Below are 13,855 nucleotides of genomic sequence, written 5' to 3'. Positions count from 1 at the left end.
GCATCTTTGGTCGCACTTTAGGATTCTGCCGTCGGCAACCTTTACATCAAACTTGCTGCAACCTTCAATATGCAATGCCATCTGAGCAGCAACCTTACTATTCAGGAAGTTATTAGTGCTGCCCATGTCGATGAGAACAGTGATCGGCTGTTGTTTGAGAAGGCCTCCAACTTTCATCGTTTGCGGATTTGAGTAGCCGGCTAGTGTGTGTACCGTAATGTCGGTCGGCTGCGGCTCTTCTTCCATATCTTCTTCTTCATATTCAAGGTTCTCTTCTGGATGTTCAATGACCTCTTCTTCTACTGGTTCAATCATAAGAAGTATGCCTTTTTTACAGCGATGCTCGCGGCTCCACGGCTCGTCGTAATGCCAACGTAACCCCTTCGCAAATCGCTCTCAAAGTTCTTCTCTTGTCAACCTTTTTTGGTCTAGGGACTCGGTTGATAGTAGAGGGGGCTGAGGGCTTCAGTATTGTAGGTCAAGGAGTGATCATAGTCCTCTGGAGTTCATGGTTCAATCGCTCCTCTTGAAGTCATGCGAAAGAGATGGCTGCCATAAGCGTGTATGGTTGTCGCGCTTTAACTTCTCCCCGGATCTCCGACTTCAAGCCCTCAATGAAGGTCCCCAATAGCTATTTTTTAGACCAATCACGAGTTTGATTAGATAACCTTTTAAACCTGGTTTAGTACTCCTGAATGGTGGAGGTTTGTTGGATCTTTGCTAGTTGTCCGTCAATGTTCTCGTAATCGGTTGGTCCGAAGCGGATCAGCAGTCCTTCTTTGAATTGTGGCCATGAAAGGACTCCATAAGTATGTTCAAACCAGTCAAACCACTGTATGACATCCCCTTCAAGATGTATAGCTGTAATTTCCACCATGGATGCATCCGTAGTTTTATGGTACCGAAAATATCGCTCTGCGCGCGAGATCCAACCAATTGGGTCTCCTTCTTCCCATCTAGGGAAGTCCACTCTCATGCGTGAATAGTTGGGGTTGGTCATTGGTCATAGCACCTCCCCTCTCTTAGAAGTCATCTCTTTGGGCTTGATGCGATTGGTTAGAGCTCTCTCCTTGATGTGACTTTTTTGGGCTTGGTGGTCGGCCCAAACTGAATTCGGTAAAGAGAGTCTGAATCTTATCCTCTATTCGTGCCTCGAAGGCTTCGAATTTATCATTGATTGCCTCCTCAAATGCCATAATATATGCCTCCAAATCTGTGATGTTAAGATCTCTCTTTTGTTGACGGGTTAAAGACATATATAGGTTGAGAGAAGTAATGGTCGAAAGGGTTGGTGGATTGGTAGATGTAGGCTGCGGTTTAGGCTTGTTTTGTGGCTGTTTTGGGTGCAGTTTGAGGGTGTGGTTTTATGGAGTTTTAGGGCTGTGGATGAAAGTTATAGATCTATGGTAGATGGCAGCAAAGTTTTGATAGAAATCAGTGGAAGTTTGCTGCAGAATTGTGTTGTAATGTAAGAGCAGAACTATCATTGAAGAAACAGCGGTTTCTCGATGAAATCTCCATAAAAAATTTGAGAAATTTGAGAAGGGAATTGATAGCAATATCTCAGTTTATATGACAGCAAGGATGTCCAATTTAATCAAGAAAACTTTGGCAGTAACAGCAAGAAAATTGGTGTAAGTTGCGATAGTAGAATTCTCGTCGAAAAAATTTCAGCAACTTACGATGAAAATTTGCAGCAATATAGGAACAAATTTTTTTTTAGATTTTTGAATAGGGATAACTAAATTGCAGTAGCAGTAAGGTAGGAAACCAGAACCTGTTGCAATTTATGAGGAGATCAAAGGATGATCCGTGGTGGTGGAGATGACGGCGGAATTTGGCAACGATCTCTTAAGTAATTGTAGGAATTGCTTTGGGCGGTTGTGGAGGGTTGATAGATGGCTGTAGAAGGGCAGCGAGACGCCAAGAATGCTGCTCTGATACCAGGTGTTAGAACCTTTGCAGATTCTAAACTTGGGGTTGATCTCTTTAGGGGATCGGCCTCCTTGGAACTCTATAGGGGTTCCTCCCTCCAAGTTGCTGCTCAAAGGCTGCAGAAAATATTCATCTATTACTTATCAAAAGAGGAGAAATACATGGCTATTTATAGGGCTTTTAAACCCTAACTCCTAATAGGATTCCTATTCAAGACTCCTACTTCTAACCAACTCCTAATAGGACTCCTACTTAAGACTCATATTCCCTTACAACTCCTAATTCTTCTCTAAGAAACAACCTCCTAACCCTAGTCGGCTTCTTCACCTCTTTAATAGGAGTCGGCTTAGGTAGGTTTTACATGAATGTCCCTCTCAATTAGGACTCTCCTAGCTAGAGTCCTAACACAGTGAAGGATGGGTCCTGCGTGTGGACGGATCGGCCAGCTCGAAGGGCGCGGGCGCGGGGCTAGTGCTGGAAGCCCCTGACGGACGATCGTTCGAACGCTCCCTTTGCTCTGGCTTTCAAGCCACAAATAACAAGGCAGAGTATGAGGCAGTCCTAGCAGGACTTCGATTAGCCATTGAGATGCAGGTAGACGCCATACACGTCCTCACCGACTCGCAGCTAGTGGCCGAGCACCTCAACAGCGGATATGAGGCCCGGGACCTAACCATGTCAAAGTACTTGGTAGAGATGCATTGGCTAAACTGGCATCAAGGTCGGATCTCGAAGCCTAGCCCGAGGTCGAGGAACTCCCTTTCTGAGCGATCACGATCACGGCTGTGTCCCCGGTCGACCCGCAGACTACGTGGGTACAGGAAATGCTGCACTACAAGCGGGACGGGATCCTTCCCACCGACGAGGCCGCGGCTCGGCATCTGCGCCATACGCATGCATGGTACTCCGAGATGAATGGATAGTTCTACAAGAGGTCTTTCTCATATCCTCTCGTACGGTGCCTGGAACCCGAAGAAGCTCGGTCGGTTATGGCCGAGGTCCACGAAGGGATTTGTGGGGAACACATCGGTGGGCGAACCTTGGCGTACAAGATCCTCCGCCAAGGGTACTATTGGCCCACCATGTGCCGAGATGTGAAAGCTTGCGTACAACGATGTGGCTCATGCCAAAGGCATGCTCGGACGCCCCGATAGCCCGCGGTTTCGCTCGCCCCCATTGACTGTGCATGGCCATTTGTGTAGTGGGGATTGGACCTCCTCGGACCTTTCCCACCGGCCTCGGGGCAGTGGAGATACATCGTCGTGGGAGTGGATTACTTTACTAAATGGGTCGAAGCCAAGCCACTAGCAACAATCACAGAGCGTCAAGTGGAGAAATTCGTTTGGAAGAATATAGTGACTCGGTTCGGCTTGCCGAGGACTATTATCATGGATAATGGGGCCTAGTTCGCCAGCGCGCATTTCCGGGAGTTTTGCGCGAGCCACCAGATTCAGCTGAGGTTCAGCTCGGTGGCCCACCCCCAGACGAACAGACTGACGGAGGTAACCAACTGATCCATCCTGGACGGGCTCAGAAAAAGAGTGACCGCGGTCTGCTTGGTTTGGGTGGACGAGCTCCCTAGCATCTTGTGGTCCTTGTGGACCACCCCTAAAACCGCAACTGGAGAATCCCCCTACAGTCTCACATTTGGAACTGAGGTCGTCCTACCACCCAAAGTGGTTTTCCCTATCCCTCGAACGGAAAATTACGAGGAAAGGACAACGATCGAAGGACTTCGAGCCGGTCTCAACATGCTCAAGGAGCAACGTGCTGATGCACACTTAAAGGCCCTCTCCTACAAGAGAGCTGTCGCGAGAATCTATAACCGAAAGGTTCATCCCCGACCGATTAAGTTGGGAGATCTGGTCTTGCGAAAAGCTGAAGTCAGCGACCCGACCCGAGCACGCGGCAAGCTCACTCCAAGGCCACCCCCTGCCGAGGACGTGGAACCGAGCACGCGACGTCGTCAGAATCGACACCTACCGGCTCATGATGATGCAAGGCCACCCCTTGCCGAGGAAGTCAGCGACCCGACCCGACCCGAGCACGCGACGTCGTCAGAATCGACACCTACCGGCTCGCGACGATGCAAGGCCACCCCCTGCCGAGGACATGGAACATGCAGAACCTTAAGAGGTTTTTCGTATAAGTAAGATCGAGAAAGACAAGGAAGAAGCCTAAACGAAATTTTTTTCATTTAAAGCAAAGATCTGGTTACAAGACCAGACAAACACTTTACAGCCTCCGCCAACGCCCGACCTACCCCACTAGAAAAAATTACAATAGGTCTCCCCTACTTCTCGGGGAACTCCATGCTATCGTCAAAAGGAACTTCCTCGAGCATGTCGATGCCCAAGTCCTCAGGAAAGGAAGCGAAGGGATCTTCCGCGACCTCGAGGTCAGGGTAGCATGCTCGAAAGCGAGCTAGGGCGACCCGGTACTTGTACTCATAGGTAACCTACCCTGTCCGGGTCAGCTCGAGCTTGAAGCCCAAGGATTTTTTGTAGTCCTCGATCAGCTTCTTATCCTTCTCCGGTCGTTGGCGAATCTCGTCGGGCAAGGCCTCTGAAGCTGCGCGTGCATTGGCGCACGCCTCATCTAGCTTCTGGTTGAGCGCGAGCGTCTCCCCCTTCGCCAGGCGAACCTCAGCGCGAGCCGCTTTTAAATGCACCTGGAGCTCTTTGTTCTACTCCTCAGCGGCCTTGAGCTCAGACTTGAGGCACGTCGCTTCTACCTCCAGATCTAACGCTCTCTACTCGGCTGCGACCACCGCCTTAGGAGCCGCTCCCGCGCGGATCTCCTCGACCTGCTTACGCAGCTCGGCGTTGTGGTCGCTCAAGTTGCTGATGACTCGGCCAGTGTCACGCACACGATCCATCAACGCCATGGTGTAGTGCTGGCCCTACATGGAAAGAAGTCAGAATGATATTGCCGGGTACTAACGAAGGGCTGGTGGCGAGATGCTTACCCACAGCAGCGACTTGGCAGACTTGCCGAGTAGGACTTTGGAGGACGAGGTGTACAACTCCCGAGCCATGTTGGGATGAAGCCCTCCACGAATAAACAGAGTCACAGAATCCCCGTCGACCCATACCCGCTCCCCATGGAACAAGGCCCCCTAGCGGGCCACCAACAGGTCGGAGGCAGCGCCCTCCGGGAGGTCAGCCATTGCGCAAGCCTAGTAAGGCTTGTCCTTCGTACCTACAGGAAGGCGACAGAGATCACGAACGGAAGGCTGCCAAGGCGCCTTCCCCATCCCCTCCCTACTAGGGCCGGCCTCACCCCATCCGCGGCTCCTCCCCGCACGATCGGCCGATTCAGCAGTGGCTGCCCCTGTCTGGGCCGCTATCGCGTTGGGCCCCTTCATAACACTGGTCTTCACTTTCTTCCGAGGCTGACCAGCCTCGATCTCCACCAGCGCATCCTTTGAGCCGATCATCGGCTCGGTCGGTGGGCGCAATGTCGAAACCGACGAAGCCCGTTCCCCGTGCACGGATCTAAGATTCACCATCTCTGCGTGAAAACATGGACGTTGGTCAGTACTCCGAATGACTCGTAAAGACCCTAGTCTACCCACTGCGAGCATACCTCGAGGCGTCGGGCTAAGACCCGCCTTGACCAACCACAGCTCAGTCATGTTCCGGATGGCTCGAGAGGCAGGAAGAATCTCCTTGAGCCTCCAGAGATCCCTGCGCTCATCATCGCTCAAAACCGGGGTGGTATTATTGATCATGCGTGCCGACCACCGGAGCCCAAAACTCCAACCCTCTCGCAGCAAATATAAAAGAAATGCCCCTTCCATCCTTTGTTGTTGGAGGGGGCTCCGCTAACTTGGAAGCCCGACCGGGCTGACAGATAGTAACCCCCAAGCCCCTTGGAAAGGCAAAAACAAGACAAAAAGAGAGACCGAGTCGGGGTAATATTAGCATAATGACACTCCCCCAAGAATGCCACTAGATAGCGCCAGGAGTTCGGCGCCATCTGTGACAGAGAAATGCGCCACCAGGAGATACAGGAGCTAATAATGGGGTGCAAAGGAAAGCGTAACCCCGCCTCGAGGGCATCCAGGGTTAAGGCATTACCCTTGGGGATCAGATCATACGCTCATTGCCTTGGCTTGGGGGCAAGTAGGACATAACCCTCGGGGATGCTGAAGTGCTCTCGGAGGTTGCCGAGCGACGACTCACTCACTGTGGAGTCAAGGTCATGTGGCCACATCAGAGCTTCAAGGGCCTGGGCCACCTTCTCGTCGGACGACGAGTTGGGGCTCGGCGGCAGTGTTTTTTCCCCGACGTTGCTTGGGTAGGAAGGAGAGGAGGATGAAGAAGAGGAGGAGGAGGAGGAGGAGGTGGCCATCCTTACTAACCTTTGGAAGATAAGGTAGGAGAGTCGACTCGAGCGGAAGCGATGAGTTCCGGAGAAACAATCGATCATATGACTAGCAGGAGGCATGCTGGAACCCAACGACACGTTATTTATAGCAAAGATCCTGCTAGCAGTGACCCTTGGCATCCGGGGGAGTGGGCGATAGCCCATCGCTACCCTTCCCTAAGTGAACGTCGCATCAGGCAGGCCAAACGTCACCCCGCCATAAATGAGACTTGACACGGTAGCCGAGGGCATGCTTGGAGCAGCAATCTGACATGCGACGTGGGTGGCCAAGTATGTCTTCGTCTGCGCGGGAGGGCAGGCGTCGATCCCTCGCGTCGAGTCGTCGGCTTCCGGGAGTCGAAATCGAGGAGGTCGTGCCTTGATATTCATGCTGCGAGCCCCTTTGGCTGCTATGTCACTTGGCTGTAGTCTGCCAGAGTCTACCTCTGCGCAGCCTGCCCACCTGAGCCATGTCCCTCGGCTGCAGTCTGCCCGAGTCCACCTCTGCTCGGCCTGCCCGCCTGAGCCGTGTCCCTCGGTTGCAGTCTACCTGAGTCCACCTCTGCCCGGCCAGCCCGCCCGAGCCGTGTCCCTCGGTTGCATTCTACCTGAGTCCACCTCTGTGCGGCCTGCCCGCCTGAGCCGTGTCCCTCGGCTGCATTTTGCCCGAGTCCACCTCTGAGCGGCCCGCCCGCTTGAGCTGTGTCCCTTGGCTGCATCTGCCCGAGTCCATCTCTGCGTGGCCTGCCCGCCTGAGCCGCATATCTCGACCCCAAACCACATGATTCCTACACCTTGGCACCATCCGCTCGTCCGAGTCTTTCGCCCTGCCCAAGTCATACCCCTCGGTGACACGTCGTATAGGATGAACGGGCCAACAACCGACCATCGCGATCCTCTGGAAACCTCCTTGGCACTGACCCAAGGGCGAACCGGCGGAAACGACCACTGAAAACAGAAGCCACGCCCCGGACCCCCTAGCAATGACCGACGCATGTCTTCATTCGGGGGGAGAATGATGAGGGTAATAATAATGATGGGATGCAAACTGACATCGCCTGCTCTTGGGTGACGTCTCCTGTGTCACGAGAACCGAGGAGACACATGGGTCATCTGCCTCAATCTGACCTGACAACGCTGGGCCGAGGCAGACCAGAACGTCGACCGAGGCACGTCGCCATTCTACAAGAGCCCGGTCCTTCACGCAACCCCAACGCCCGAGTCAAACGCCTTCCCAGGTACAGTCCTGCTCCCTACAAGCGGGCACATTAACAACGGTGACCTTCCCTATAAAAACTCTCGCGTTAGGAGGGAAAAAAAGCCTCATAAGATTATCGACTGACTTGACCGTCGGATCGAGTTCTCCCGACCCGACCTGTATGCAGGGACGAAGACGGAGTGCCACTCCACCGCGTGACCAAGCGAGGAGTTCCCTCCTGGAGGAAACGTCTGCCCCGTCGAGACCGGATCAGCGCACTCGACTACCTCAGCACTCTCAAGGGTAATCCCGAGAGATCCCTGCTCATTTGGACCTGAACTCAGCCGTATTGACCCCGAGGCCATGGCCTAAAGTTGTTGACACCAACAAAAGGGATGTTTTTCATCAAATTGATTAAAAAGAATAATCTTATATAAAAACTAATTATGGGGTGTCATTTAGAAAAAGTTCAAAAGTAATTATCTTAGATCAAAAATATTTTTTTAGTGAATTCTCGGGGAAATACTCATCTCATTCATATTTATCAAAGAGTGTTATAATTTAAGACATTTGAATAACACCTATTGGATCAACTCTATGGATCGATTCATATAATGAATGGGTCCAATTCTACAGTTGGAATGTGTTGTGGTGGTGTAAACGTGTTTTAAAATACTGTAATTGATATAGAAATATATCTGTTTGATTATTCTTGTTCCTAAACCAATAACCATATCTATTTGGAATTTATTTTTTGCATATGAGCTGGATTATTTATATTTTAAGTTCATTTACATCTAGGTAGGTATATAATGTTTTAATGAAAGTGCCAAAATATTATAAATTTATTTAAAAAATAATGTAATTGATATAGAAGTTTTCTTATTTGATTGCTGAATCCTAAACCAACAAAGGTACTGCTTGAAGTTTTATTGTTATAAATGAGAATTGGGTTTTGAATTTATTTGTCTCCATTATAATATTTTTGAATAGATTTTTAATGTTCTCGTGAAGATATCAAAAAATATTATAAGTCTCTATTCAAAAATACTATAACTAAAAATCTAAATTTAATATATAAAAAATTGGATCAGTTTGTATTATTCTAATTATCTTGGTAGGAGATATTTCAAAAATTATAATAAATGAAATGTATTCTATCAGAAATATGAAAATGATGACCTTGTGGAAAGCTAAAAAAAAATAGCAGAACTTTTTCAAAAATAAGTCCTTTTTTTCCTTTAAAGTGATGAAGTAGAAATTGATAAAAAAAGAAAATCTCATAAACATGGTGAGTGAGGTTCACATACGTGGGGCCTACATTCATTTCCACGGCATGCAAGTGGGTAATTTGCTGAGTACACGTCCTTTTTTCCCTTTAAAGTGATGAAGTCGAAATTGATAAAAAAAATAAAAAGAATGGTGAGTGAGGTTCACATACGTGGGTGGGGCCTACATTCATTTCCATGGCTTGCAAGTGGGAAGTGTGTTGAGTACACATGATGGGTTGACCTGGCATGGAAGTGTCGGCAGTCGGGCCCACCAAAGGTGGGAATCCCATCACAAAACGTGTCATTTGCTGGTTTGAGGATGGACGCTGTGCAGGCAGACTGCACCACAGCGGGACACTCACGATTCGTCAGGTTCACCAACCGCTGACTTGGCCTTGGCCATGACTGTGGTGGGACCGCTTGCACGTACAATTCTACTTTATTCTTCTCATGAAATTTAGATAGGAAATGCATTTGATTGAACACATTCAACGCTGAGTGTCGCATAAAATTCGGAGGAGATCGAAGAAGTAATAATGAACAGTCTAAGAGTGCTTGGTCGCATACATTTGTGCAGTGGTATGTTAGGTGTGAGACCTGACCAAATCCAACATCTGTTGTTTTCAACTATCTTTTTTCCTCATCATCAGCGTCCGACTCTTCTCTCTCTCCGTCCCTACCTACCCACCGTCTCCTGCCCATCTACCACAAACCAGAGGCACAATAAAGCCTCTATCTCTGCCATTCCTGCTTTCTTCCAGCTTGAAAGGGTTCCTCTTCTCAAGCTTCTCTGCCATCTACTCTTCTTCTTATTTCATTTTTCTCTCTCTTACATCTTAAAGTATAATTCTGTCTGATATATGTATATGTCAACGATGGCGGCGGTCATGCTTTCCTCTGCGCCAAGGCATGTGCTCAGCCCCATTTTCCCGCCGCCGGACAACCATGTCCCGCCTCCTACGGCGCACCCCAAGCGAGGACCAGCCTTCCGGCGGCTCCCCTCCGCCGTTCTCCGCTCGGCCATCCGATCGATCTACGTGCCAGAATCCACCTCTGCCGCCCCCTTCCCCGGCGCCCTCGGCTCCAGCCGCTCCGACTGGCAGACCAATTGCGCCATCCTCGCCAGCAAGGCGGCGTCTAACTCCTCTTCTTCTTCATCCTCCGGAGGAGACAACGCCGGCGCGGCATCTAATGAACCCAGAAGCAGCAACGATGGTAACCACTACCATCTGGCGAGTCCTACTCCCGTCAACGGCCTGAAGCAAAACTCGGCGACGCTGGACTTGGTGCCGGTGGCCAACCTCCCGCGGCCCCTCTCCATCTCCGACCTCTCGCCCTCCCCGAAGCACGGGTCCAGCGTCCGCGTGGCGTACCAGGGCGTGCCGGGGGCCTACAGCGAAGCGGCGGCCGGAAAGGCCTACCCTAACTGCGAAGCCATCCCTTGCGACCAGTTCGAGGTGGCCTTCCAGGCGGTGGAGCTCTGGATCGCGGACCGCGCCGTCCTCCCCGTGGAGAACTCCCTGGGCGGCAGCATCCACCGCAACTACGACCTCCTCCTGCGGCACCGGCTCCACATCGTGGGTGAGGTTCAGCTCCCTGTTCACCACTGCCTCCTCGCCCTCCCGGGCGTTCGCAAGGAGCAGCTGACCCGGGTGATCAGCCACCCTCAGGCGCTTTCCCAGTGCGAGCTGACGCTGACCGGGATGGGACTCAACGTGGCGCGGGAGGCCTTCGACGACACGGCAGGCGCCGCCGAGTACGTGGCCAACAACGGCCTCCGGGACACGGCGGCCATCGCGTCGGCGCGGGCGGCGGAGCTGTACAAACTGCAGGTGTTGGCGGACGGCATCCAAGACGACAGCGGCAACGTGACGCGGTTCGTGATGCTGGCGCGGGAGCCCATCATTCCGCGCACCGACCGGCCCTTCAAGACCAGCATCGTGTTCGCCCACGACCGGGAGGGCACCTCCGTCCTCTTCAAGGTGCTCTCCGCCTTCGCCTTCCGGGACATCAGCCTGACCAAGATCGAAAGCCGACCGCACCGCCACCGGCCGCTGCGCCTGGTGGACGACGCCAACGTGGGCACCGCCAAGCACTTCGAGTACATGTTCTACGTCGACTTCGAAGCGTCCATGGCGGAGACCCGCGCCCAGAAAGCCCTCGCCGAGGTCCAGGAGTACACCTCCTTCCTCCGCGTGCTCGGCAGCTACCCGATGGATATGACTCCCTGGGACGCATCCTCCTCGCCGTCCCCGCCGACGCCTCCCTCCTCGTCGTAGTCACCTTGATCGATTGGCTCTGGTCCGTCAGTTTCCTCCTATCCCCAATCTGACGGGTGAGATTGGTCAAAACCAAACACCGCCTTTTTTTACCAACCTTATTGCGTTTGATTACTGTGTTACATATCTTTATTTTGTTTTCTTTTAGGGTTCTATCGCGAACTAAAAGAACGGAATATGATATCTTTAATTTGGATTATGTTTCTCGTACGTGCAATGTGCTCTACCAAAATTGTACCAGCTTCTTGTGATGGGTCCCACGCACACCATGGGCCGGAGACCGTGACTCCTAAGTTGAGGGTCATCAAAAGCTACAACCTAAACTACAGCAGTGTACATCAATTACTTTTGGAGAGGGTATCATTTTGTGGCGAGGTGGTTGTCCACCAAAAGCTTGGAACTTTAGTATGCAAGACATTATTATTCGCACGGTATTAACAATGACAAAAATATAACTACATCTGTGGGTTGTATATATAGTATATACAAAGACCAGTTTTAGTGACAGCAGGTCACTTTCAACACAGATCACACACCAGCCATTAAGTCGAAGTGGAAAATTTGCGTTTATCTCCCCCTCCCAAAAAAAAGTGATTTTAGTCTTTGTCCTCTGATTTTAATAAAAATATAAATTCTTTTCAAATATTTAAATTTGCATATATCATTGAAATAAGTATCTACTTATAGTTTATATCTATTCTATTAAATCAAAATTTGATTGTATGATGAAAATACTGCACTCTGAATCAATCCATGTCTTATTTTATGTTTGTGAACGGAACATTAAATCCGTTGAGTGTCAACATTACAAAATTATTTTAAGAGCATGTTCGATAAAATCACTGAAAGCCAACAGTGCTATGCTCAAAGAAGATATTAATATATTATATTTGGAGAAACACAGTGAGGGAGAGAGCTTTTTATAATATGATTTTTGGACCATTATACTCATAGATATATATTAATATCGGAAATGGTCATGGTCATACACATCCTCTTGTCTGTCAGTAATAAAGTACTGAGGTGTCCGTCACATTAATATTTTCATATAAAAAGAAACAAAAAGATTAATATTACTTTGTATCTTTGTTAGGGTTGGAATAATCTAATTACTTGATGGACTAGATAACTTGAACGATATTTATTAAATGAAATTCATATAAGGTTTTAGAATAGAAATATATAGAAGAAAATATTTTAAAGTTAGATTTTTTTTAATAAATCTAAAAAATCAAGAGAAAATATTTTTAAAGATTTATATAAGAGGATCTATAAAGATTTTGAATTAATTTAAGGATAATATTATATTATATTATTCTTATTCAATGAAAATTTTAATTTTTCTCTATGCAAGTAGGAAATGAGTGTGAAACCATATAATCCTATTTGTGATATTGTTATAAGTTTATGTTTTATTATTAATCCTATTCGAAAATCTAGGAGGGCGACATAGCAGAAGAATAGAAAATAAAATCTTCAAATTCCCAAATATATATTCGTCGTTGTATGAATATTGATGCGCAAAAATTCGTGAAATTTAAAACTACGTATATAAAAAATTATATTATCTAAGGAGATCGTATATCTCTGAATTCCTACAAATCTTTAGAAGATGATGAAGGAAGTCAAGTGCCCTCCTCTCTAGCGGTGATCCACACGCTCTGAGAAGGAGATGCTAGTCATAGGTGCCCAATAAGCCAATCATGCGAGTGATGACACATGTGACTTGACACGTAGTCTTTTTGCATATATATATATATATATATATATATATATATATATATATATATATATATATATATATATATATATATATATATATATATATATATATATATATATTGTGATGTTCTTGGATCTGTGTAATGGGAATCAGATCGTGATGAGATCACTATAATGAGATTGATTCACCTTTAAACACAGATCCTAAATAATCCTGATCATAGGTCACTTGAGAGGGACATCGAGATAACCGGACAGACTAGTGTGTTGTATACCTATCTGTATGATGGATGCAGTTGGTCTCATAGCTACTCATGTGGGGACACTAGGGATATAATACAGGTGCTCATTGGGGAATGAGTTCACTTATTGATCTGTTTACAAAATGCTGAATGGTTGATGATGCCTTATTGTTAGACAGCAATTCCGTAGTCCTAGTGGTGTATCTGGTCCTTAGACTTGAGACATCAAGGATGTCCTATATGAGTGCTCCACTCTTTGATATCGAACTTATAATTTGAATGTCTCAAATCTAGCACAATTGATCATCGGGAGTGGTAGTCAACCTTACAAGGGCTATTGAGTGTTGACATAGGATCATCCACTCTCGGTATCATGAGAGGAATGTCTCATGTGTTCTTTCTCAGACAAATCCCTGGCTAGGGTCATTCGGATTAAGAGAGAAAGAGTTTTCTAAGAGAATCTGATAAAAGCGAGACTCGAGAAGAAACCATACGGGTCTAACAACACCATGCTCGGTATACGGTCTATAGGATATTAGATGGATGAGGGACTATAGCTACACGGTAATTGAGGACAGACAGGTCCAATGGATTGGATTCCCCTGTATCGTCTAGGGACTGTGGCGTAATGGCCTAGTATGTCTGCAATCGATGAGTCAAGTGAATTATTATGGAGATAATAATTTATCGAGCCAAAAGAAGTTCTGATAGGTATGACTCATGGCCAGCTCGATATTAGGCCTAGAGGGTCACACACATATAGTAGGCATTGCGATGAGTAGAGGTTCGGATATGAGATATCCGCTAGAGCCCTTATCTTATTGGATATCCGATAAG

At 48.2% G+C, this 13,855-nt stretch overlaps 1 protein-coding gene across 1 annotated transcript; it reads left to right on the top strand.

The window, feature by feature from the left end:
- The first annotated feature begins 9,498 nt into the window (after positions 1-9,498).
- Positions 9,499-11,514, top strand: LOC103974533 (arogenate dehydratase 1). Its single transcript, XM_009389388.3, has 2 exons — positions 9,499-11,110; positions 11,203-11,514. Exon 1 carries the CDS (start codon positions 9,636-9,638, stop codon positions 11,052-11,054), a length of 1,419 nt encoding a protein of 472 aa, XP_009387663.2. The 5' UTR covers positions 9,499-9,635; the 3' UTR covers positions 11,055-11,110; positions 11,203-11,514.
- The last annotated feature ends 2,341 nt before the right edge of the window (positions 11,515-13,855 follow it).

Source organism: Musa acuminata, chromosome BXJ3-1, assembly GCF_036884655.1.
Source record: "Musa acuminata AAA Group cultivar baxijiao chromosome BXJ3-1, Cavendish_Baxijiao_AAA, whole genome shotgun sequence".
Lineage (NCBI taxonomy): Eukaryota > Viridiplantae > Streptophyta > Magnoliopsida > Zingiberales > Musaceae > Musa > Musa acuminata.
The sequence above is the reverse complement of the archived record's forward strand: the minus strand, read 5'-3'. Positions and strand labels throughout refer to the sequence as shown.

Excerpts from the sequence above, each read along its gene's own strand:
- LOC103974533 (XM_009389388.3), top strand. The coding sequence starts at position 9,636 with ATGTATATGTCAACGATGGCGGCGGTCATGCTTTCCTCTGCGCCAAGG.